Below are 25,490 nucleotides of genomic sequence, written 5' to 3' on the forward strand. Positions count from 1 at the left end.
TAAGCACACAAGTTCACTGCTAGATTCTGTGCTCACCCCTCTCCAAGTATAGGACAAACAAGAACACAGTTCTTACCAAGATTCTTTCTCCTCTCACGAGTAATATAGGATCTGATCCAGCCCTGGGAAGCCCTGAGACCAATAAGTGCCCAGGTGTAGGCAGGAGTAGGCATCAGACTAAAGAAACCGCGGATGAGAAAAGATCCAATGTACACACATAACAAAACCAAAAAAGCCATTTTATTGAAAATTAAATTCAAACTTCAAATTAATATTACAATCATGAGAAAAATGCCAAATAATTCAATTTACAGTTGCAACATACAATACAAATAGTCCCTTTGAAGTTAAGAGTAAACTCATCCACAATCATGACCTGTGGCACAAAGCAGAATTTGTACAATATGTGCATGGAAAGCAAATCTTGGGCAATAGCAATTGGAAAAAAATAAAAATGAAAGTTTGTATTTACACAAAATGCTACAAATGTTTTTGTTCCACAGAAATCTAAGAACGGTAAAACATATCCAAAAAATGGAATTTTATTCAGAATACCTAAGAAATTACTGTAAGTTATGGTTTTGGCTGATATATTTTAAAGTACTGCATTAAAAAGCAAACAATTATTTGTAAACATGAAGTAAACAGACAACTAAAAAATTCTCACATAGAAAAGTAATTTTTTAAAATGCATTATCTTTTAAGAACAACAAATTCAAGTTGGAAGAGTCATCTTTTATTTAGTTTATTGTTCTTTCAAATACCATAGGTATGATGATTAATTTTGCTAATGCTGTGTTTTCATGTTAGCCTAGATCCTGGGGGCCCTTTTCTCAGGATGAAGGGAGCCCTTTAAGCCATCACACACATCTCCTCCCTTCTGAATTTATGGTGGATAATCACGTGGTTTTATTTCTCTGTTCATTTTTAAAGGGCCCTGGCTAGGGTGGGAGGAAGAATGGGGAATGAGACAGTGTAGAGACCAAACAAGTTAACCTGCTGAGACTCAGGTCCAGGATGGATGTCACTCCAACTAATCTAAAATCAAAGCTGTGGCACCTGTTCTGGAACTCAGACATAGGTTAAAATTTGTGAGACAACAAATAAAAAATGTGACCGTGTTGGTCACACTATGAATTCCAGCAACGTCTGTGCTACATAAAGAATGTGATTCTAATCCCAAGGAAGAGGAGTGCTGATTTGGTCACAGTTCCAGAGTAGCAGGAAGAGTGTTTTGGTCTCAAAATTACAAATCATACACATGACCCAGTGCAAAGTAAGGGTTCAGGAGAAGGGTGGGGGTGGGGTTATGAATGAATGAATTTTAGCCCCAAGGTCAAAAAAAGACAGAATTTGTTCTAAACAACATGAATTATCCTTAATGGGGGCGGTCAGGAGTGAGGGTGGAGAGAAGTGCTTGAATTTTTCCCAAGGAAAAAAAACTTAAAGTGTTTCTGGGTTGCTGCCTGCAGCCACTATAATAACACTTCAACACTAAAGCATCCCTATGGTCACTTACTATGTGTACTGTAAACTTAAAAAAGCCCTTTTAACATTAAAAAATAATGTACAAATATAGTACCTTTTTTATTAAATAGGGTGCAGCTGGCACTGGTGGTAATGTTTTTATGTCAATTAATTAAAATTGAAATGTGTAACCAGACACTGGCTTTTTTAAGTGCTGCTGAAACAAACACATATTTTATACTTACAAATAAATGGACAGTGGTGTGCTTCAAGCTACCACACACAAACAATAAATAGTATCAATTACTACTTCCATCTTAAGTAATAGAAAAGTGGCTTATATAGCTAAGCATACTTGGTATACAACCTTTAAAAGGCAAAGTGTTTGGAGTGGGGTTTGTTTGTTTGTTTCTCCTTAATTTGTATTAGGAATCAGGATGAATTCTAAGGGAGACTCTCCAGGAAGCAGACACAGGTCTGCCTGCCCCACAGCTGTCCTGTGTTGCTTGGTGGCCTGCAAAGGTGGGCTTGAGAAAGACTAAAGATAAAGGGGACAACTGGGGACCAAAGGCAAATCTCTGCAGAGTTCTACTTAGGAGGTCATGGGATTCAAATGAAGGTGCCCTGACATGAGGAGGAGAGATCAGGGATTTGCCTGGTGGTGTCATTAAATGATACTGATTTGGATTAAGGCCTCCCACGTGGGAGTTGGCCATGTCGGTGCCAGGTGTGGTCAAAGTGCATCCCACAGAAGAGCTCTAGCTCAAATTCATACACGGTGGTATACACCAACTCCACAAACCCTGCCTGCTCTTGGCCCTTCTGTGTGAGAAATACAAATATCAAAAGTAGCTCTGTAGGTTCCCACAGCTCTAGGTCTTCTCACATCAACTACCTGTAGAACTTCGAACTTAGATGACCACCTCCCCTAGGTCAATGACAACACTCTGTTCCTTTAAATGCAAAGTATGTGGAAGGCTGCCAGAGGGGCCTTGATAAGGCAGATAGGGTTCCCCTGATTTACTGTTCAGTAAGGCTGGTGAGTTAAGAATCCACGGTGTAATTTTGCTTTATAAAGATAGCACTGTGTATTATCACTGATCCTTTATCCACATGTGTGGCTTTAAGATGACTATGTCTTCATTAAGAAACCTGGCGATTTAAAGTTTTGCTTAACTGTGAAACCACAAAACATTTTTTTGCAGTTCAATGACTCACTTGTGCTTGTCTTTTTAATATGGCAAGAGTCATAATTATCTGAAAGAAATTAGGAAACCACATCACTCCAGCATTTCATGCTGATAAAGGGCAACACACATGATAAAGGGCTAAGGGTAGTTTTTTAAATCCCTAATTATTGCTTTAAAAGGCAAAGCTTTGTTAGAGGCAATCAAAGATCTGAAAGAACTAAACACAAATTTCCTTCATACATTACAAGACAAGCTACATCTAAAATATTTGGAGATGGAAGTATTTTTAAAAATCACATTGTGCCTGGATGAACTGAAATTGCTTAGCAATATTTCAGATATGGCTCTAGCCCACTGAAGAAATTTGTTATTTAATAAAGAGCACTTTTAGAGACCGAAGTCAACATATCAATACGCTAAGAAATGTTTCAAAGGTCCAAATGTCATTAAATAATTATAAATATATCTTTAAAGTTATATGACCATTCACGTTAACAAGTTACCTCAGATTTTACACATATTCATAATTTAAAAAAAAGAAAACAAATAACACACAGCCAAACACAAACACTATCTATACCATTATGGCTATATTAAGGTATTGCCATTTTCAGTTTTGCATAAAAGGAAAGAGGGATCTTGGGGGTGAGATTTCATTTTGGTTCAATGGGAAAAGGGGGAGTATAAAAAAGTAAAATAAAATAATCTATCCTGATCAGTATTTTTGAAGTCACTTTCTTAGAATAGGGGGGGAAATGAACTAAACAGTTCTGAGTGCCTGCAGCGAGTCTGAAAGCAAAGTTTGGAACAGCTACTGTGAATGGATGGTACCGTAAGGGAAGCATCCATCTATCTCTTGTCCCTTAATGTGCACGGAGACTGGCTTTGTAAGCTGGCCTGCCGAGTACACTGGCCCACACACAGCTGCAACGATGAAGTGTGTGGTTTCAAAACACAGAGAGGAAGCGGCTTTGCTCTTCTTCCTCTTGAGCCTGGAGTCCACCTCTCTCAACTGGCATATGAACAGGTTATTTATAATAACAGACCAAACAACAACAAAAATACTTGTTCCTTGGTTATTCCTTTGTAAAAATTACATCTTAAGTAGTAAATAATCTGAAACCCAATTATGACTGTCTCTCCTGGGCCTTCTGTTTCTCAATATCTACCCTCTTACGGTTGCAAGATCATGACTGAGTGAATGAAAAATCTAGAAAATAGGCACTTAGTAGCTAATTGATATACATATATATGCATTCTCTTTATATATGTATATATTGACACATGTGGGACGTGGCCCCCAGATGCCACTGGGCCACTGCTGAGGAATTTCAATATGGTCGCCAAACAGATTCATCCATTCTGCCACTAGAATTCAAAACAGTTGGGGAACTGCTGTGGCTTCCATCAGCGTCAACACCATCATTCTGGTTAGGCAAATTTGGATTTAATAGCGTGCTGCCATTCGAGGTGGTGGTGCATGGCGGAAGCATTCTGGAAGGAGACCGGTCTCCCCCGGGCACCATGGGGAACTGATAGGATCCTGATGAAGTGCCATAGTAGAGATATGGAGTGCTGCTGGTCTGGAAAGGTCCACTCTGGCTTTGGGAAGAGCCGGGGTAGGGTGGTGGCAGGTAGGTATGGTAGTGAGTGGTGGCAGACATACCGAGGGACATGCCTGAGGTGACTGGCGGGGTGTAAGTAAAGGTGGCTGGATAGTGCATTCGTGGGTTGGAGAAGCGGCTCTCAGTGAGGGATGAAATGCTTGGGAACTGCCTGGGGTCTGAAAAAGGGCCCAGTTCTGAAGCACCTAAAAATTACAACAGAAGATGGGGGGAAAAAATCTGTAAATATCAATTAAAATGATAGAATTTTTACAAGAAAAAAAAGAAAACTTTAGCCTTCCCAAAAAGGAACAGCAAGTCACAAACAGACTTTCAAATGCACCAGTCACTTCATAGTCTTTTTTCCACTTTTATAGTTAACGGCATTTATCCTTAAGTTCTTCACCCCCAGAGAATCCCAAAGGACTTTAAAAATCCAAATGTGTGCTAGGTCATGTGTGTAAGCCAACCCAACACTGATTATATAGGTTCACTCACCAGACTTTAAGACCAAATCCTCATTGATCTTTTTCCCTTTTTGTTTCTTCTTGCACTTCAGATATTTGAAGTGAAACTTTTTCTTAACCCAATGTAAAGAAATTCTAAAAAGATCAGTCTTATCATTGGTACTCTTGCCAGGGGTTCTTCATCAATGAAGGCACATGAAAAAGATACCCTAACATGTTCCTCACTTCCTTCAAACCCTTAAAGAATTTAATATCTTATTACAATCTTCATTTTAGTTACAGTGGAATCAAACCAGCTTTCAATGTAATCTGAAACTATCTTACTTTTCTGGGGGCAAAGGGAAGAGTCTAGTCCTCAGAAAATCTCCCTAGGGTCATAAACTAGGAGAGTAGGTTTTGAAAGTATGGTAAGGAGGGAGGACAGGGAGGCTTAGCACTGCATTTCGAGTCTACATGGGAGATGCAGGACCTGATTTAGGCCAGGAGCCTACAACAGCTTCTGCAAAAGGCTCACTGCCTGGGGAGATTAAGAGCAGAACACCTCCCAACCACCAGGCCCCCTGCACCACATCCTACAGAACTACCTTCAGGTCAATTTGAAGCAGTAACCTAGAGGCTAAGATGTTTCCCCTAAAATGTGAAGTCCTTCAACTTCTCACATTACCAGTATGCCTCCTTAATAGTTATTTCTGGTGCCCAACTATGAAACCATAGTAATAAACCAATGCATGTGGAAATTAGTTTTCTGAAGTGCCTAAAAATATAATTGTGATGTCTAAGATGGATTAATTCTAATTTTCTAGAACCGACAGAATTGGGATGAGCCCTTTCATAACACCAGTGTTCTTGTTAAGATTTTGATCCCTTCTAAAATCTTCCCATGATTTGGATCTCATATATTTGCTTTTCCTTTTATCTTTTAGCTATAAGAGAAAAAATACTTGGCAATTCTCAAAGACCCTGAGTGAATAGGTCACTCCTTCAAGTTACATTTTTTATTCAGCCTTTGTTCTTGGATGTTAAAATGTCCATTAAAGGAATAATCCTAATATTTTTCTTTAAAGGTGCTGATTGAGGGTTTTTCATTTTTGTTAAAATGCACATTGCTTATAATCTTCATAAAATGCTAGGAGTAAGTACCACGATGTGCATTTATAATAAAAAGTGACTTATAAAAGCAACACATAGTTAACGAAACTTTTTCTCACAAATTGGACAGTACCAGTCAAACAGCCCAGCCCAGCCCAGCCCTGCCCAGCCCCACAATTGTTTGAAAGTCTCACCTGCCTGGCTCTTCTTACTGAGAGTGGAAGGCCAGAGGCAGAAGTCAGAGGTGGCAGTGTCATCATCTGTAAAATGAGGGGGAGGAGCTCTAAGTTCCCTTCCAGCTCTAATGTCTATGACCATGACTTCCAAGACAGAGGAGGAGCAACAGCCTCAGGAGATGGGTAGACAGAGGGTCCCACCCCTCACTAGTCCCATCCCAGAACCCACAGGCCCATCTGCTAAGGGTGAAAAGCAAGTGAGCAGCCTCTGACACCAGAAGCAAACACTTTCAAGATAACAAGTCAAAACTAACACAGAGAGCCAGCTACTCTAGGCTTTTCTTCAATCCCTCCCTACTCAACTTGCTTCTCCCTCACCCCTCCCCAAAATGAAATTCTAAGTTTTAAACTGTGGAAGCAGTGATTATGACACAATCAGAATGGGAGCAGATGAGATTTAACATCTCCCTCAATGTTTATGCACTGTCCTAAACAATACAGCAGTAAATGGAAGCACAGCTGTTCCTCAGTAGACTCTCACTGCAGAGCATCTAGGTGAACTTGAGTAGGCAAAGCTAATAGTTATAGACAGGTCACTTCCACATGCATTAAGTTCAATACTTAGAGCACATGAGAAAAAACAGATTATGTAAGCAATTTAAAACTGAAAGAAGTCGCATTTAAAATGGCAATGTTTGCCCTCACAGAAGCAGAGTTCACACAGATAGGCATGTTAAAAAAAAAAAAAAAAAAAAAGCTTCTCATGAACATTCATACTTTAAAAATACTGTAGTAATAATTAAAATTCCATGTGGTTTCATTTATTTTGAAGCAGAAACCTCATTAAAACCCTTTATGGGGGCCCTGCCAGTAAACTCCAATACGGTTTTGAATTTGCAACCCCCACCCTCTCTGTTTTACCTGATACATTCTGCTGATATTTTTATTACCCATCACATGCCAGGACTACTGAAACTTCTTGGTTTATAGATGCTAGCTAACACAAATTGACATTCATTTTTCAATTAATGAGCTCTGGTTATGGTTTACAGAAAACAATGCAACAAATTTCTGCTAGGTTTACAGTATTTTGACCAATCACTTTAGTTATTTGAGATTGTAATGTCTTAAGAATTAACCCTTTCTTGACAAAGTGAACTAAAGTGGACTTTAAAGGGATTACAGGATAATTTAATAATTTACAAATAACAGAATTTCCTGGAATTTTCTTAGTCATTTTATGTTACCAAGAAATGTTTCTGAAACAGACTGCAAAGTGTTCTGTATAAAGAAACATTAGCAGTTTGCTGTAGTATGATGTAATCCTTACATAATAACCTATCATGAAGAGGTGGGAGGAATACTAAGCTTACAAAAGGAATATAAATCTCTTTCTAGTATTCAGTTTATTTTACATCATTGTTGCAGAAGCAAATAACAACTACATCTTTCTCCTTGAATAGGTGTGAATCTCTATTTCTGATATTTGTTTTGGAGATGAACTCATGGTTTCTTTGAAACATAGTCCTTTGATTATTTTGACACTATGTCCTACCTATTAATACCTTGTGTCACTAGCCCCATTATAACCATTGAGCTTTAAAAAAAAGTTGGATATTATATCAACTAAATAAAATGTAAATCTGACTTAACAAACAGTCCCCAAGGGCTGGGGCTGTAGCTCAGTGGCAGAGGACTTGCCTAATGTGTGTGGCACTGGGTTTGATCCTCAGCACCACATAAAATAAACAACATAAAGGCATTGTGTCCATCTACAACTACAAAAAGAAATTTTAAAAAAGAGCCCCCAAGATGAAAGCCTAGAGTTCTGAAAGTACTATTACCTCAATCTAATTTCAAAAACGGAAACCCCAAACTCAACAACTATCTTAGTAATGTACCTGGTAGCCTCAGAGCTCCCCAGAGCCAGTTTAGAACTCCTCACTGAACTCTACTGAGTAATAAAATAGCAAGGAATGACTTGCACAAATCTATCCTTCCTGCTGTGATCCATGTATCTCCTCCATATTCCAGCACATTAAGCCCATTAAGCTGAACCATGGAAACTGCTCAGAAGTCAAAGGCACTAAACTAAGTCAATGGCACTAAGTCAATACAGATCTTTTGGTTCTAAGAGTTTCAAAACAGCATGAACCTACATTTGGGGGCATTAGGAACAGAGAGTAGTTACTGGAACCCCAAGATAAACACAGTGCCTGTCCCTGGAGAAAGGGGTACACTATACAGCAAACATAAATATGATATGAAGGAAAATTCAACACTGAAGTGAATTTTTAGATATATAAAAATGACTTCAACAAAACTGTATTTATGACACTTTCTGCTATGCCCACAGAACTTCTAAATTACCCATATACTCCCTTCTGCTGGTGGGGATATTCTGATGGCAAAGTCTAAACTCGTAATTTACTGATTAGATAATTGCAATCAATCCCCCTTTGACAAATAGAGAAGGCAAAATCTAGAGAAGGGGAGCCATTCACTCAACATCACAACACGATTTGAGAGGCAGAGCCATGTCTAGACAAACCTCTCTTGACTTCCAACAAAGGACATGCAGTGTTAGATACTCCTCTCTCTCTCTCTCTCTCTCCCCCCACCCTTCCCTGCTCTCTGTATCTTGGAAGTATATTTGCCTAAATGAGAAATACTTAACCAGACTCTTCTGGTGCCTAAGTGTTACCCCAATAAGAGTTACTATTTTGGGGATGCCATTAACAACTCTTGCCTGTTGTTGATCTAATCTGCTAAATAGTAAGCAATTAGTTCAGTTGCTCAGGGCAAAATGTGAATGAGACCAAGGTCAAGGGTTTGATCCCCTTAGGATCTGCTGGCTTCCTATAGATACACTTCATTCCAAAGCTGTTGTCTACACCTCTAGCCACAGCCAGACAGCTTGCAAACAAATGGAGTTGTCATAAAGAGAGCTGCAAGAATCTTGCTCATTAAAACAGCAGCAGCAGCAATTTTTCACAGTCTAATATCCATAGGGAAGAATATATTAATAAAATGTCTATGAAGCTCATATAAAAATAAAATCATCGCCTAGTGTCCCAGTGGCTCAGGATGCTGAGGCAGGAGGATGGAGAGTTCAAAGCCAGCCTCAGCAAAAGTGAGATGATAAGCAACTCAATGAGATCCTATCTCTAAATAAAATATGAAAAGTAGGGCTGGGGATGTGGCTCAGTTGTCGAGTGACCCTGAGTTCAATCCGTAGTATCCCCCCCACCAAAAACAGTAAAAACATCTTGGCCCTCTCCATAAGGTCCTAAGAGGAAAAAGAAAATAGTCTCCCTTAACCCAATTAGGACCCTAGGGTCTTCAGAGAAAATGGAAACTGCATGAACCAATATAAGAGGTAGTGAAAGAAAGCCTCTGCACTCCTTTAATTTTCACGGCCTGCAATCCTGCACCAAATCTTGCACACACTGCTTTCTAATGCTACTACCCTGGGTCATATCTGACTCCCAACGGAAGAGTGAGCTGTGAGGACAGAGATACAATACTGCTTGTCTCCCCTTCAGAGCTTACTAACAGCTAATACTTGACATTTCTAGGCCTTTACTTTAACATACATTGTCTCATTTAATAGTAGATGGTTGATTTAAAATGGGAATGATCTTCAGAATTAAAGGAAATTTGAGTTTGAGAAGAGTGACCAATGAGGTACTTGTCATTTAGGGCTATCAGCTAAGAAACGTGTTACCTTCCCCTCTAAGCAGCAGAATTTACACATCCCAGCTGAAGAGGCAAGTCAGGGCAGAAAAAAGGAAAAGGGCTTTGAATCCAAACTGAACATATGTTGGCACATTCACAGTCCTCTGTCCTACTTCTTTCATGCAAGGGCATAAACGTACAGAATGAAAAGCCATCATGCTTCTCGGCAATGAGGTGTTAACTTCAAAGCTTCATTGGGGCCTTTTAAATGGTAGGAGTTATTGCTTCAACAAATCTCAAATAAAACCCAAGAACTTTTTATTAACCCCCTCATGGAAGCCTTCCTACTGGAACATAGATTATACAAGATCTTCGCAAAGCAGCTGGCTCTCGGGTAACTAAGAAGCTTCTTCTTCCTTTACGACACTTTGGCTGCATCTTTCCAACTGCTCTCTCCTGTAACTTCCTTCACTTCTGTTCCAGTAGCATTTATTTTCTATATCATCTCTTGGGTCCTTACTACTTCACTGAATTATTAGCTGTTTTTTAGACTTTTCAACTATAGACTGATTTAGGTGGTAAAGGATTGATTTTTCTCCTCACATCTCTCTCAGAATCCAGTCCACATTGTAAGAACTTATAATAAAAAAAGTGGGTGTATGGAAAGATGGACAAAAGAATAAGTAAATGAGTCTAAGGATCAGTAACTGTACAATAGCTAGTACTTTTCTGACACATTAAAAAACAAATTATATTAAAAGTATTAAGCAATGCTGACATCAAACCTAAAATGTATTTCATATCCCTTCCCTACCTAAAGAATGTTGTACAACTCTCTTTCAGAGTTCAAAGCTCTTCCTGTCTATGATCATATCACTTGCCTTCACACTACAGGCAGGGGCCCCATAATAGCTGTTTGCTCCTGCTGAACAGGTACCCTCAGTTTACCATCATTTATTCCCACTTCATTCCTGGCACCTGTACTGCATGAGAACAGTATCTCTGTTTAGAGGGAGCTCTGAAGAGATGAAAAGGAAAAAGGCCAGGCCAGAAATACGTAGCCCATCAGAAGGTTAGCACATTTGTTTCCTCTGGAGATCATGTGTTAACTGTTGCCATTAAGGCCACGCATTTATTTGGAGTAAGTGAAGTAAGGGAAGTAAAACTCTCACGTCTGAATTTCTAGACAAGTATATAGGGCCAGTATGTAGAGTATCAAGAATCATAGGTGCAGGCTGGGAGCATAACTTGCCTAGCAAGTGTAGGGTTCAGCACCACCAATAAAAAGAAGGAATTATAGATGACTACAGGTGACCTTGATAGTTAAGACAGGAAGCCTGCAGATGTGGTGGATCTGAGTGGCAGCCTGAGACTCCATTGTGTTTCTTCCGTCTCAGGTCCAGTGTTCTACAGTACCTCTGCTGCGTAACAAAGCATGCCAGTAGGAAAGGGTAGAGGATCTGCCTTGAGCTTCCTTAGATCTGCATTTTATGAAAACACCCATAACACAAAAAGTTCTTCCATGTACATAACTACCTTTTAAAGTCACACAGGTGGCAGAATGCTAAAACTAGAGTATATCATCCCCTACACAAGCATTGGTCCACCATCTTTTAAAAGGCACAACTGAACAACTCTACAATGAAGAAGCCAAAAGAGGAGGCAGCTACAGGCATATGCAAAGGCCTCTGCCCTATTTACTAAAGTCATGTCCCACTGCTCCTCAGCGTGACCCCTCTTACTCATGGTGTGACACAGTCAGGACCCTCAGGGTAACTTTGCTCAGCCTTCCCTCAGCACTCACAGACGTCTCTCTCCTCTATGCCAGACCAGTGTAAGCGAGCACTGTCTGTACAGCTCGTAGCCACACAAAGCCTTCCAATGTGATGTACAAATAATCAGCATCATTTTAAACCATGCATATCTTGGACATTTATGTATATAAATTTTGCCACCTCATTTGTTTTAAAGCATTATCATTGTTTTTGGTAAATATTTTCATTTTTCAAGTAAAAAGAACCATGTATCTGTTTTTTAGACCTTACCTGATACATAATCTAGTACTGAGAAAAGACAAGTGCTTTGAAAAAATTGCTAAACAGATGAGTTATGGGGATGGTCTCAAGCAGGCAACACTTTGAGTTATGTTACATAAACATTACTTAAAAATCAAATTTAAACTACATGCAAAATATTACTTTTTTTATTTTCCACATGAAGATCTTAAGGGATTTTATGTCAGTTTTCAGAATTTCCCTGAATTTATCTCCTCACACTAAAAAATAATCAAGTATTTATCACTAAATTAAATCTAATTTCATCAGATAATAATTAGGGAAATATGCTGTATATGGGAGAAATGTAATGGATCATGCTGATGGAGAAGAAACCAGAAAAATGAGAATGTGAAATCAATTTTTTAAGATGATGAAATGGCTAGCAAACTTCAGTTTAAAAAAAGGTGGTGGGGGGGGGAATGCCCTCAACTATCCAGTATAAATATTTGTTTTCTGTGTTGTAATGAATTGTACTTTTCCACTGCATGCTCACAAATTCTGAAAGACTGCCTGATGCTAAGGCTAAGAAAGTATGTTAATGCTGAAGGGAAGTGGGAAACTGGCAATCTTCTGAAACATCAACCAAGACTTCAATCCACCCAAATGTTAAGGATATTGCTGGAATAGCATATTTCCTTTTTGTAAAGGGAAAGGGGGCAGGCCATAGCTGTGTGAGTGTACATGTATGCAGATCGGGAAGGAGACTAACAGAAAAGAAAGAGCCAAAGGAGGAGGAGGTGGGAGACAGAAAACAGAGAAAAAGAAAAAGAGATCTTGCTGGGCCTTGATTAGGAACTTTTTAAATCCTAGGGAAGGGTGGATAGTCTTTGAAACCAGATCCGCTGCAGGAAGGAGGCCAGCACCCAGGACACCGTGTCTTTCAGAAGGGGCCACCCACAGTGCCGTGGCAGTCATATGACTGCTCTGTCACATCCTGAAGCCATTTCCAGCCCATGCACACGTCTGTGCTCCCATTTAGAGAGGATGGGATATATTGGGAACACACATATGGAAACACTTTCAGAGAATCAGTTTCCATGAAATTCATAATGAGCCAAGTGGCTTCAGATGTGGTTGCGTTCCTCCGATTAGCCAGGAAAAAAAGGAAAAGAGGAGGAAAAAAGGGACAAATCCACCCTTTCAGACTTTATTTCGGTTACAGAAAAATTAAAAACCACTAATAACTTATGGCTACCAAAACATGGAGCCACAATTAAGAGAGGAAGAACTAGGAAAAGGAGGCAAAGAGGTTTAAAAGTGATACTTTCCCTCCTAGAAGTAACAGCTTCAACATTAGTAATCTTTTCCTAAATCAGGGAAGGCTTTCCTGTGATGTTATCTGCCTAGAGTGGCATAATTAATTTTCTGAAATCCTGGCAGAATGTAGTGCGCATGCACACATGAGGGAGCGGGAAGAGATAGGGAAGGAGGCAGAGACTACAAGACCAACTCTTATTTGATAACATATGTGGTCAATTAAGATTATTTTTAAAATTGCAACTAAATGATAAATTGTTCCTAAGTAAATCTTTCAAAAAAGGCTGAATTCAGAGAGGACAGCCTGGTATTTTCCTGTGGCCTGTGCTAGTGGTAACTTGGACTATATTAAAAGCAGAAATTTATGAACTGGTTGAGATGTTATATATTATATACTAAAGCTTGGCTGATAGGAAGGCATGAAATACAAGAAGAGGACAAATGGGGGAGGGTTCCTGAAGGGGGACATTTAGCTGATATTAGAGTAAGTTAAAACATTATTTTTTTATTAAAACAAAGACAGACATGTTATAAACTTCACATGAATTTTTAGATATAACAAGAAACTTGGAAGTATTCTCCTTGGGGGAAGTATATTATGCCCACCTACTGGGGAGTGCTGGCACAGTGAAGGAGCCCTTAGTTTTCCTCTGCCCTTTGGGGTGCTTCAGTGGAAAAATCTGAGCCACGTTTCCTTCAAACCTGGTAGCAAGCCGAAACCCATTGTGCAGGAATGCTCTGATTCGAAGCTGCCTGATGATGGGCTGGGAACCAGATCTGACTGTTGTTAACAGGCCAGTCTTTGCTTTTCCACAACCATATGAATCCTATAAGTGATTTAATAGTCATAGTATCCCGTGGTGTTAGCAAAGATTGACTAGGAGGAAAGAGTGGCTAACCAAGCAACTGAGATACCACTGCCTTGGCCCAGGGCTGCAGAGAAGATTTATCCCATTGAAGCCCTTCTACTGGGTATATGATGTCACTAACCCCATTTTGGGGAAGACAAATTTAACCTCAAAGAAATGAAATGGTTTCCTCAAGGTTATAGTAAATGGTGGCCTGGGACCTGGCCACAGATCTGTGGGGCTCTGCTACCACAGTCTCCTCTAAGGTGCGTGGATTCAGGTCATTTTCAAGAGAATTCTAACAGCTGGCCATAGCTAATGGAGGGCAATGATGAAAAGGTTCTGATCAATTATCGATGACACCCCTGGGGATGAAAAGGAGGAGGGGTCCCAGAATGGGGAGGCTAATGCCTGCCACTGATATGACATGCTTAACCAGTGCTGGAATTTGGATACTGTCTTTACTACTAATATTCTGAGTAATCAGAAGCAAATGGCATTTTATATTCCTCAGGTTATCTGACTCTTGGTTAGAATACACAACAAAGAGCAAACATCTCCATTTCAGAAGGGTATTCCTTCTTAATGCAACTATTACAAAAAAGACTGTCCCACCTAGAAAACATATGAACTGAGACTCAGAATCCTGAAGTTCCTGAATAATCCCACACACTCAGCTCCAGGTTCAACAAAACTCTTCTGTAGGAATCGTGATTGAGAAAAGAATGCTGCTGCTATAGAAAAAGGGGACTAAGAAAAGCCAACAATCACCTTAAAGGCCAATTTCTACCACTCCTGAACATACGCACTGTGTTTTCAGAATTTTAATTCTCTGTTCATATAAAAGCCACTATAAACCAAGGACCAACAAATCTAACCAAATCTACCTGTGATCCAAAAGATAGGCCTTGGGAAAGGAGAAGTCAGCTCCAGACGGTAGTATAGTACAAGGAAGAATCATGAAAAACCTGACAAGGTTGGGACACCATTTTCTCAGATACAATTCTCCAAAATAGATCTGGAAAGGCTTTGTGTCCTGGCAGGAACCAACAGTGCTGAGGCCATTTTGGACCTTAAGGCCTGTGGCTCAAGTTGCCCAATGACCCGGATCCAGAACCTGAACTACCAGAGTGCTATTCAGTCTCAAAAGTCAGCTCCTGCAGACTCCCCTGCCCCAGGCCTAATACAGCCCTTATTAACCTAGAGCCAAGGGACAGGCTTTAGCCTGAAAGCACATCCTGCCAGGGCCTATCCTCATCTTTGTGCTCTCTCCCTCCACAGTCAGAGGCATCCACTTACCTGCTCCCCAAGGTAGGCCTGGTCTGGTCAAACCCTGGGATTGGTTCCTGTCCCAGGAGAAAATATATAAGAGGCTTCCTGGTTGTGACAGAGGGCTGCCTTATACTCAAGGTCCACTTTTGTTTGTGCTGTATCTTCCGCCCAGGTGCTTATCTGGATTCCTGAATCCTTTCTTGTTCAACTTTCTGATTCCTTAGACTCCTTGTTCATTGCTGCCTACCTGGCCTGTGACGTCATGCCATGCTTTTTCACTCAGGCTTGTGTATATTTCTAGATCTCTGCATTAGGCACATTACAACATTTACAGGGCAAACAATCTTGTCCCAACTTACCTTTTCAGTCTTGTGTCTCATTCTACTTCTTTTTTGACTTTTATAATCCAATCAAACTGAGGCCTTTCCCATTTCTAATTTTCCCACCTGTGCTGCCTTGGTTTTCCTTCTTACCTCAGTCCTTAGTATTCTCTCCACCCTACCTTAGTTTCTTGAAATTCTAAGCAGTCTTTAAAATCCCCTTCATCCAGGGAGTTTCTTTGTACATTATTGTATTAACCGCCTACATCCCCGCCCCCACACCACCATGGCAATCTCTCTTTCTTCTGCACTTAGTTCTTCATTGGTATCTCTCCTATAAGCACATTGTCACCTGCCTCTACTGACTTTTAAATTCCTTAAGAATGGGAACCTTTGAGCTACTTACCTCTAAATGTGTTATAGAACCTCTCAGAGTAATATATAAAAACCATTTTTTAAAATGATATCAAAACCAAATCTGACCTAAATTCTCATTCTAAATGCAATTTGTGAGTACCTTCAGACTTCTACCTGTACATCTTCAACCAACTGCCATTCTTGACCTACTAAGAAATCTGGGTGTCTGAACCCAAAGGACTCCAGTTAGCTCCAGATCCACAGCTCTGATCACAGCTTGCAGTGCATCTCTTATTCTAGCCTGCACCCTGGCTTGCCCCCTTCTTCTACCCACAAAACCTTTCTCTGACTCCTTTCAGTCCCAATAAATGATCAGTTCTCACATCCAAGACTGACTCTCAAGAAGAATAAGTAAATAAAAAGATAACACCTCAAATTTGCACATTGCTTTTTCACTGTTTTACATACATCTGGTCTGTCTTCACAAAGAGTCTATAAGGGAGGAACAATAGGTAACAAATGACAGTGAAGTTTAGTCAAAAAAAAAAAAAAAGAAAAAAAAAAAGAAAAACATCTCAAAGACAGAGCTAGTTAGTGGCAGAACCGAAGTGAAATCTTTAGGTTTCCTATTATGCTCCCTTCCCATACCACACTTCCTTCCTAGTATGTATTACTTTTCAGCCAAATAGAATTCCCAATAATGGAAGCAACAATGTACCTTTAAAAATTAGGGACATTTTAACTATTTATTTTTAAAGTGATAGCTAGTATGCTTTTTCACATTGGATATTTGGATCGAATGACATCAGAAACCAAACTATTACCTTCTATTTAAAATTGACTTACTTTGAAAATAATTTCTTTTTCTTTGTTGCTAGGATTTAGTCTAAAATCATGTACAAAGTCTGCACTACAGTTAGACAATGCTCCTTATGTAACTTCCAAATCCAAATGTGGTGTTGCAGTAACTCGTTCCTCTGAAATTCTCAGAGTCTTTCCACTCAAGCCCTGCACACGGAATTAACTCAAAACTTCTGCAAGAAAAACGTCCCTTTTAGAGTTTGATTTGGCATCAATTTCAAAGAGCTGTTTGTATATTTTAGAATATGTAGAATTTTCCTTTGATTGAAACCTCTCTTTTAACAATGGACAAGAGATGATTTCTCTTCTGAGTGATTTAAACAAAAACAAACACATCTTAGTTACATACAGTCTTGTTCTCAGAGTGGTTTTTTTGAGAGAAATCAAACCCTACAGATTGTTAAGCATTTGGCAAAAGCCTTCAAACAGCCAAAGTCAAATACTGAAGTTTTCTTTCTTGTATGAGATAAACAAATACTACCACAAATCAGAAAAGCAAAAAGCAAAAAAAAAGGAATCAGGACCTCCTTTCACTTTCTCCTCTGCTCGATAACACTTTTCCTGATATACACACACCCCTCCAGAGGGGTCTCATCTCTGTTTATTCCTGGTGCTATAGCAATAAACTTGCCACAAATGGACATTTTCAACATCTGTTTGTGGCTGCTCCCCGATCCTTGTATTTCTTTGAGACATGAAGGCTTCTGTCTCCCAAGTGTAAACAGACACACCTAATTATGTATTAAGGTGTCTGAGAGGAGCTACTTGTTTTGATGACCAAAAAAAAAAAAAACAAAAAAAAAAACGGTGAGAGAAGAAGCTTGGTTTGCTCAGTGAGCTGCGGGACAAGGGACAAACACAGCAGTTCAGTAGTAGCTTCTCAAACAGTGAAGTTCTCCGCCTGCCAAGGACAAAATCCAAGACCTATTTTTTTCAGCCTGAGAATAATGTTCACTGAGCCCACTCCAGATGTGGTCCAAACAGCTGGTGACTGATCAAGAGAGATGGTGCTACTGCAGATGAAGGGCAAAACCCATTCAATCTCTTCAGAAGGACTTAATTTTGGGTGAAAAGAGGAAAGGAAAAAAAGAAGAGGAGGAGATGGTTCCAGGTTAGATTGTTTTGTTTTCTCCTTCAGGTCATAATGGCCATGTACAACAATAAAAATAAATAAATAACAGTAAAACTGAATATCTGCAGCCTCTGAGGAAGGCAGCAGGAGAAAATAATTACAGAGCATTGGACCAACAATGGGAGATGTGGGTTCTGGCCCCAACACTGCCCCACACTGAGCAGGATGATAAGGGAGGAGTTCCTTCTTCTCCCTGACCCACAAGTTCCTAGCCAGTTAAAGAAGGGTATTTGACTAGATTATCTCCAAGAGCTTTCCAGATCTAAAGTCTGATTCTACTACAACTGAGACAATCATGAGAATTCCAAAACTATCATCAAACATTCTACTAGAAATACTGTTCCTGTAAAGAGAAGTCCCATTCATTAAAAAGCAGTATTACATGGTTGGGGTTGTGGCTCAGTGGTAGAATGCGTGCCTAATGAGGCACTGGGTTTGATTCTCAGCACCACATATAAATAAACAAATTAAATGAAGGTCCATAACAACTAAAAGAAATTTTTTAAAACAGTATTACAGTTTACAGTTTTTTTGAAATGAGGTAATAAATTTATGTACTCAATGTGCAAAAAAAAAAAAAAAATCTAGGTTTTCTCTCCAGTTACAAAATGTCAATTCAAAATTTTGGAATGTTTGCCCATAAAATAAATATATGTAATTTTTAACAAAAGTTTGTAACACATGCCAAAAGAAAATGGAAACACCATTAGTATTTTAAGAAAAACTTCTATCGTTAAGTCTAGTAGTAAATGGGGTTAACACTAACATTAGGTTTATACATTCAATGAGAGTAATGATGGGAGACGTTTCTCTTTGTTCTTCATTCTAGATTCTTTAAGCAAATTGATCTAAGTTATCTGAAGTTAAAATAAATAATTTTTATATCAATGTTTGAACTCCTACAGTGTAGAATATGTTGTTATATATAATTTAAGTAGCCTTAAATTTCCTTTTCTTACATATAAAAGCACAGACTTTGAAGTTTAATATGTCATTAATATGAACATTTTACCTTATATAATATAATGTATATTTATAAAATTGGAAGGTATAGTATTTCCACTAATTTCTGGTTAACGATTTGATGAGTTTTACTTTATTTTGAGTCCTCTGACCTACATCAAGCATGGGTGCTGGCTATTTATAGGGGCTACTATTGTTATCTAGGTGTGACCTGTTTAAGAACAGTGAGATAAAATTCCTCTTTGGATGATACCCAACAGGTTTTTGTAGCAAAAGTCTGGTTTTGAAGTAGAAACTCCTATGACAAAGCATAGTGGGAAAAAGCATATTATTTGGAGTCAAGACCTGGGGTTGGGTTTTTATTCTTCCTCTCTTTCACTATGTGACCCAAGATATGTCCTTGTCTCTAAGACCTAATTTCCTACTGGCAAAATACAAACCATAATGATAGTGATACTCCAATGAGTTGCTGTGATTAAATAAGATAATGTCTGTGAAAGGATTTTCTATGTATTTAAAACAATTATTTACATAGTATTCATATTGTTCTAGGTATTATAGCTAATCTAGAGAGGATTTAAAATATACAGGAGGAGTTCACATGTTAAATGCAAATACTGCATCTTCTTATATAAGGAACTTGGGCATCTATGGATTTTTGATATTCATAGATGGTCCTGGAACCATTTTTATTTTCCCAACTTTGGACTTGGTTGGTATAACTATTTATAATTATTAATATTATCTGCATTTAATTTGTCCTAGGTTCTAATATGGTATCATTTATCTCTAAGCCTTAAGTGATTTCTGCCTTCACAAAAGCTACTAATTCAGATGGCATGAGTGTCCTGGGTCTTTTTAATTTCCTTACTCTCTGGATTTTCTGAACTACAATAGAAGATGCTCCTGAAGATGCCTCCTCCTTCCTGCTGAAATTTTCCTTTTTTTAAATTTTTTCATGTTATTTGCATCTGCCCAAGGCTCTACCTCTCCTGGCTGACACAGCCTCTGAGCCAGTGCCTTTGGAGACAGCATCTTGACAGGCTTCCAGGGTGTACTTGTCAGTTAACTATGCTGGGTCACGGGCCTCTTCATATGCAATGTGACACTGTGGGACTCAACAATTCCAACTCACAGACTATATTTTTATCAATCTTTTTATTCTTTTCCTGTTTCCTTCAGTGGTAACCTGGTTATTATATTTGTTAGAGCCTCCTTGTCTGCCACATTTTTTGGTAACTGAAGGATTTTCCCTCAATGTGAATGACTCCACTTCACCTACATAACCTAAAGTGGTTCTGTTTGACTTCTAGAAATCTTCAGGAAAATTTTTTCAAACTTTCAATGAGAAGTTATAAAATATGCAGTTTGAAATTTTATTAAAATGTTTGTAGGAAGACCCTCAGATGGGGTTCACTTTGATGAAAGAGTATTCTCTTTTTTAGTTACCTGGAAGCATAGCAAAGAAGAGCAGGGACGTGCAACTTAACAGGCAACAGGGACCCATGGCATAAGCTGTGGCTCTGGGAGGCCAAAACCAACACTTCAAATACCAGCTTGGGAAATCTACAAAGAGCTAAAACAAAACTGTATCTTCAGTTTTCTAGCTTCAAGTGACTTAAATATGTGTCTAGTTACCTATCTCCTAACCCACTTTTGAGATGATTTTCAATATTGTAGTTAAAAAGATCAGTATGAAAGCCTTAAGACTGGAGAGGACTGTGAAAAGGAGCAAGCCTAGCCCCTCATCTTCAGAGGAGGAAAACTGATTATAACACATCTGTACCAACAGGACTCAGATCCTTTGGCTCATGGGGAGAAAATGGCTGTCTTTTCAGTAATCACCCAGTCTTTACAGCTTATTCCTTTTAAAAATGACTGCTTTTTTCTCCAGTGGCTCATTAGTTGCTACTTGTCAGTCTGGCTTTGTACTCTCTTTACAGTGATTTTGTTTTAACTTATATTCTCTTTTATTGTGCCCTTCTCTAAATAAAAAGGCCAGAGAAAGGCTGAAAAACTGCATCCGTCAGTCAAAGAAACAGCAGATCTATCATCCAGTTTCAGTTTTAAGGATTATTCTTTATTTCCTATATGAATACCCTTTGAATGCCATCTTCTTCTGAGTCCTTTGAGTTTCCAAAACTCAAAATAAAGCTGTCAAGTACAGTTTCAACAGCTTAAGGCACTGGGAAATGTGTTTTCTAGGTTCTGACTCTACTGTTCTCCTTTCCTTTAAAAAACAAACAAACAAACAAATGGCTCTAGTGATTTTCAGTACACACGCCTCTGTGTTTTGGGACTACAAGCAGAAGAGGAAACTTGCGTCCAAGCACAGCAGGAATTTTGTTACTTTTCAAACAGGAAATGTATGAAAAACTATTCATATCTCCATAAGATCTTTTTTTCCCCATAAGATCTTGAAGCTAATTTCTATAGCCCCAAACTGAAGATTTTCATGAGGAAGAAGCTCTTTTTAGGCACAGTTAATGGATCTGAGGAGGGAGCGATGGCTTACTACAACTGTTATGCCAACAGTTTTACCTATTTAAAGCTTTCTCCTTTAATTTTAGCCTGTGGTTAAGATTCTACTTAGAATGAGCGCCTCATTCTTAGTTAAAGAGCCTTTCTATTTCAGATGTGCCCCAATTTCTCAGTCCTCTAGGAAGAAGCTGTGCTGGGTGTTGGCTCCATTCATGGGGAGGACAAGTGCTGGTGTCTTGCTCAGCTGTACTTTTCTCAAATGCAGGGAATTAGCTTAAGAGCTGGAGTTACCACTAGTCTCTTGCCCAGCATCCTCTTTACTTCAAGGACACTGCCACATACTACCCAGCATAGACCATCTAAAGAGTACCAGCAGAGCCAGCTTAGTCATATGTAGCTATTTTCATTTCAGCCCATTTTAAAAGCAGTAAAAGGAACTGTTGTGAAAAAACTATGAAATATATGAAAACATACTACCTGCATTTTAAGAGGAAGAGCAGAAAATACAATACTGTTTCAACCAACAAAATTCATCTCACAACACTGCACTGAAGTCTGGGTTTGCACAGTGCCAATAATCTGGAAATAATCAGATTATTGTTAATCTAATTATTAAAAATTAATAATTTTCAACCAAACAAAACATTTTGGTTCTTAAAATAGATTTCTGGACTGAATTTTCCAGGTGGGTGGTTTTGTACTTACCTAATAAGTCAGGTAATTCCTGAATTACCACTTTATTTTGGAGTGTATGAATAGTATCAAAACATTAATTAAAATTTTATAAGATGCAATATTACTCCTTTCAAAGTAAACTAACAATTGGGAGAAAGAATTACTAAAGTCTTTTGATGACCTAGCCAAATGCTCTTCTCTCCACTTCAGCAGCTCCATCCCACCACTTCCAGGCAAGCCACCATCCTCCCACAAGAGTGACTGCCACACCTATGGAACAGTCTTGTCTTCCTTCCTCAAACACTTCTACTTCTCCACCCAACAGCCAGAGTGGTCATTTGAAAACAGAAATCAGCCTGTACCATGGCTCTGCTTGACACCTGACAAGGTTTAACACTGCGCATAATAGCAAAACCAAAATCCTGATCCTGATCAGTAGAGGCTCTTGAAGTCTCTGACTCCCTGTCGCCCACATACTCCAGTCATTGGGCATCCTTCTTGAACACTTCAAATCTTTCCTACCTAAGGGCCCTTTCACTAGCTTTTCCCACCACCTGTAATGTTCTTCCTTCCCCCCGATCTTCACAGTACCAGCTCCCTGTTATTGAGATCTCAGCTCACAGATTGATTCCTCATCATATCACCTAGTTTTACTTTTTTCAAAGTACATATCTATCTCTGGTTAATATTTTCTTATTTTCAATTGCTCTCCTTTCCACTAACAGCTAACCTTTACTGAATGCCATTACTCTAAGGGCTTCACACAGGCTTTAAACCACCTTTTGAGGCAGGTATTACTATTATCACTGTTATTACCATGTGCCCATTTTTCCAATAAAGAAGTGAGGTATGAACCAGCTGAGAAAGTCTGCAATGATACAGCTAGTGAGTGAAGAAGACTGGACTTACACCCAGGGAATCTGGCTCCAAAGACTAAGTGTTTAGTCTATGGTCATATGCCAACAGCAAAAGCTCCATGCATTTTTCTGCCTTGTCTGTCAGTATACCTCTACTGAGTAGAACAGTGCTCAATAAATGAGTGAACTTAATGTTGGTAACAATTTGTATTAATAGATATTTTTATCAAATAAAACACTGTGACAACAATGTTTCATTGTTTTCTGGGAAATATATTTTATTTACATATTTTAAATCTGTAACTAGTAAAAGGAAACCTGTTGTGATTCAAATCACATTTTCTCTAAATATACCTAATTTCTTTAATATAGAAAGCCTTCACTCTGATCTAATTCAGAATTCACTTTTTTTTTTTTTTTTTTTTTTCTCTTTTTGGAGGTTGGGTCTTGCTATGCTGCCCAAGCTGGTCTCTAACTCCTGGATCCAAGCAATCCTCCTGCCTCAGTCTCCTAAGTAGCTGGGATTATAGGCAGGGACCCCTGCTCTCTGCAGAATTTACTTGTTCTTGTGTCTTGGTAACCCTTGGCTCATTTCTCCAGAAAGATAAATTACACCTCATTATAGCCATTCTCTGGTAAAGAATATTAATACAGATAAATTATATAAAACCATGTAAATATCAAGAAAATCAAGTTCCTTAACTTTATATTAAATCTAGGGTTTACGAATCTGTCTGTAGACTCTGTCACACACACATGTATATGGGGCTTCACCTTAAGCATCTGCTAGAATCAAACATCAAGCTCCAGCTGTACAACTTTTTTACTTTAATCCCTGATCTTAGGTTCTTCCCTTCAGAAGCAACTGAAGTGCAAAGAAAGCTTTTCTTGCATCTATCAGTAGTTGTTCCTGTTAATTTAGTTCTTCAGTGAAATACTATCCTAGCCTTTGTTGTTATTATTGATGGTAGTATTTAGTCTTCTGATGTGATGATTACTAAATCTTTCCTGTATAAAAACCTACCTTTTCAGGCTTTAATTTAGAATCACAGACATCCAAAATTCCATGCTACCTTGGAAAACATCTTGCCCAACTAACTCAGTTCACATACACGGAAACTAAGACCCACAGAAATTCAGTGACCTGCTCAAGAACCCAGGAGCATATCCAAAATTAAAAGAGAGGTTCCTCAATTCCCAGCCAAGTCCTTTGCCCAGCACAATGCCAATAATGCTGTGAATGTTTAATCATGATGCCATATGCCTGGGCCATGGGAAATTGTTTTGGGGGAAATATTTTTCTGATAAAGCAAATCAATACAATTTTATAGAATGACTTATTTTATCTGTATTGATTCAACTGTCCTTTAAGATGCATGTTCCAATTCAAATTCAACCATTTGCTGTATTACAGAGGTTATCTGAGGTTTTATTAACCCTTAAAGGGATATCTATGACACCTGCCAACTTCAGAGGTCAGAGGACAACTTTAAATTTCTCTGTTATCTATTTAGAGAGTCAAAATCTTTTCTTTTTGGGATCTTTTAGGTCAATTCTACATGTACCTTAAAGCCATGCTGAGAATGTACTGTTTTTCTAAGGTGTAGTCTGGGAACTTATGAGCTTGTTTCCTTATGTGCCACAGCATTACATCAGATTTTTTTCTCCTTTCTAAAGCCTGGCTTTATTTCCTTTGTAGTTTTTATTTAGAAAAGGTCCTTTTTAATTGTTTATGGATTTATTGTGACCACATCAGTGGATTTATTATTGATTTATCATGAATCACTGTTCTGCTTGGCACAAGGTAGAGTGTGTTTATAACCATCATTATATTTGTTATCATTATTCCCTTAGCTATATAGCATTATTATTAATTACCACAGGGAGCTGGAACAGTGAACATTTTGGTTGGAGAGAGATCAGTAAACTTTAGATAATGAAACACTGGTCTTATCCTAATCAACCATGCTTGATTTTATTTGTAGGTTGGCCATTTAAGTCAACAGTCTCTCTGGAAAAGACATGACATCTTCCTACTTAAGGAAAATATCCTTTGAGATATTTAGGAATAATTCTACCTGAGCAGCATTTCATTTTAATGTATATGACTTTTAGGGATTTTAAATGCAGTAATTTCTTTTACCTTTTTTTTTTTTTTTTTTTTTTTTGCAGTGCTGGGGATTGAACCCAGGGCCTTATGCATGCAAGGCAGGCACTCTACCAACTGAGCTATATCCCCAGCCCAGTAATCTCTTGAGCCACATACAAAAATAGTAATTTAGACAGTACAGCCAGTCAAATGGGGTCCTTGGTTTGCTTCAGGCAGTTACTTAAATTCTGTTCCAATTAAATAAATAATATTTGCCTTCCTGTTTGCTCTTCAGGAAGACCAACAAAATAAAGTACTACCCACAAATAACTTGAAACAATTCAAATAAAAGTGCTGTCACTTTCATTTTATCATACAGAATTTTAATTATTTTTTATTTGTATAGTTACCTATTTTCTAAAGTTTCCCTTATAACTATTTCTACATATTAGCAAACCTAAAAGCTAATTTAAAATAATCAAGCAGTTTCTTTGTTCCTTTTCTATCAGCAGTGATCAATTAGTATTTCCTAATTGCTCAATGAAGTAACAAAATAATACTAAGATCTAATATTTCAAATGGTCTCATTTTTCCTGAACAAAGTATTACCATGGTTGATATTTATTAATGTAAATAACAGACCTGACAAG

The 25,490-nt window shown here is 38.5% G+C and overlaps 1 protein-coding gene across 6 annotated transcripts in view; it reads right to left on the minus strand.

The window, feature by feature from the left end:
- Window positions 1-220: 220 nt before the first annotated feature.
- RUNX2 (RUNX family transcription factor 2) overlaps window positions 221-25,490 on the minus strand; it is a 211,216-nt gene continuing 185,946 nt past the window's right edge. For 3 of the 6 annotated variants that reach the window (XM_079147684.1, XM_079147682.1, XM_079147687.1), the window contains 2 exons: window positions 6,012-6,077; window positions 221-4,467 (listed from right to left, as the gene is read on the minus strand). In XM_079147684.1, coding sequence (XP_079003810.1) covers window positions 3,989-4,467; window positions 6,012-6,077 — 545 coding nt within the window. In that variant the 3' untranslated portion in view covers window positions 221-3,988. The remainder of the gene's footprint in view (window positions 4,468-6,011; window positions 6,078-25,490) is intronic. The other 3 variants (XM_079147685.1, XM_079147683.1, XM_079147686.1) reach the window with 1 other exon arrangement.

The sequence above is a fragment of the Sciurus vulgaris genome (assembly GCF_902686455.1).
Source record: "Sciurus vulgaris genome assembly, chromosome: 7".
Classification (NCBI taxonomy): Eukaryota; Metazoa; Chordata; class Mammalia; order Rodentia; family Sciuridae; genus Sciurus; species Sciurus vulgaris.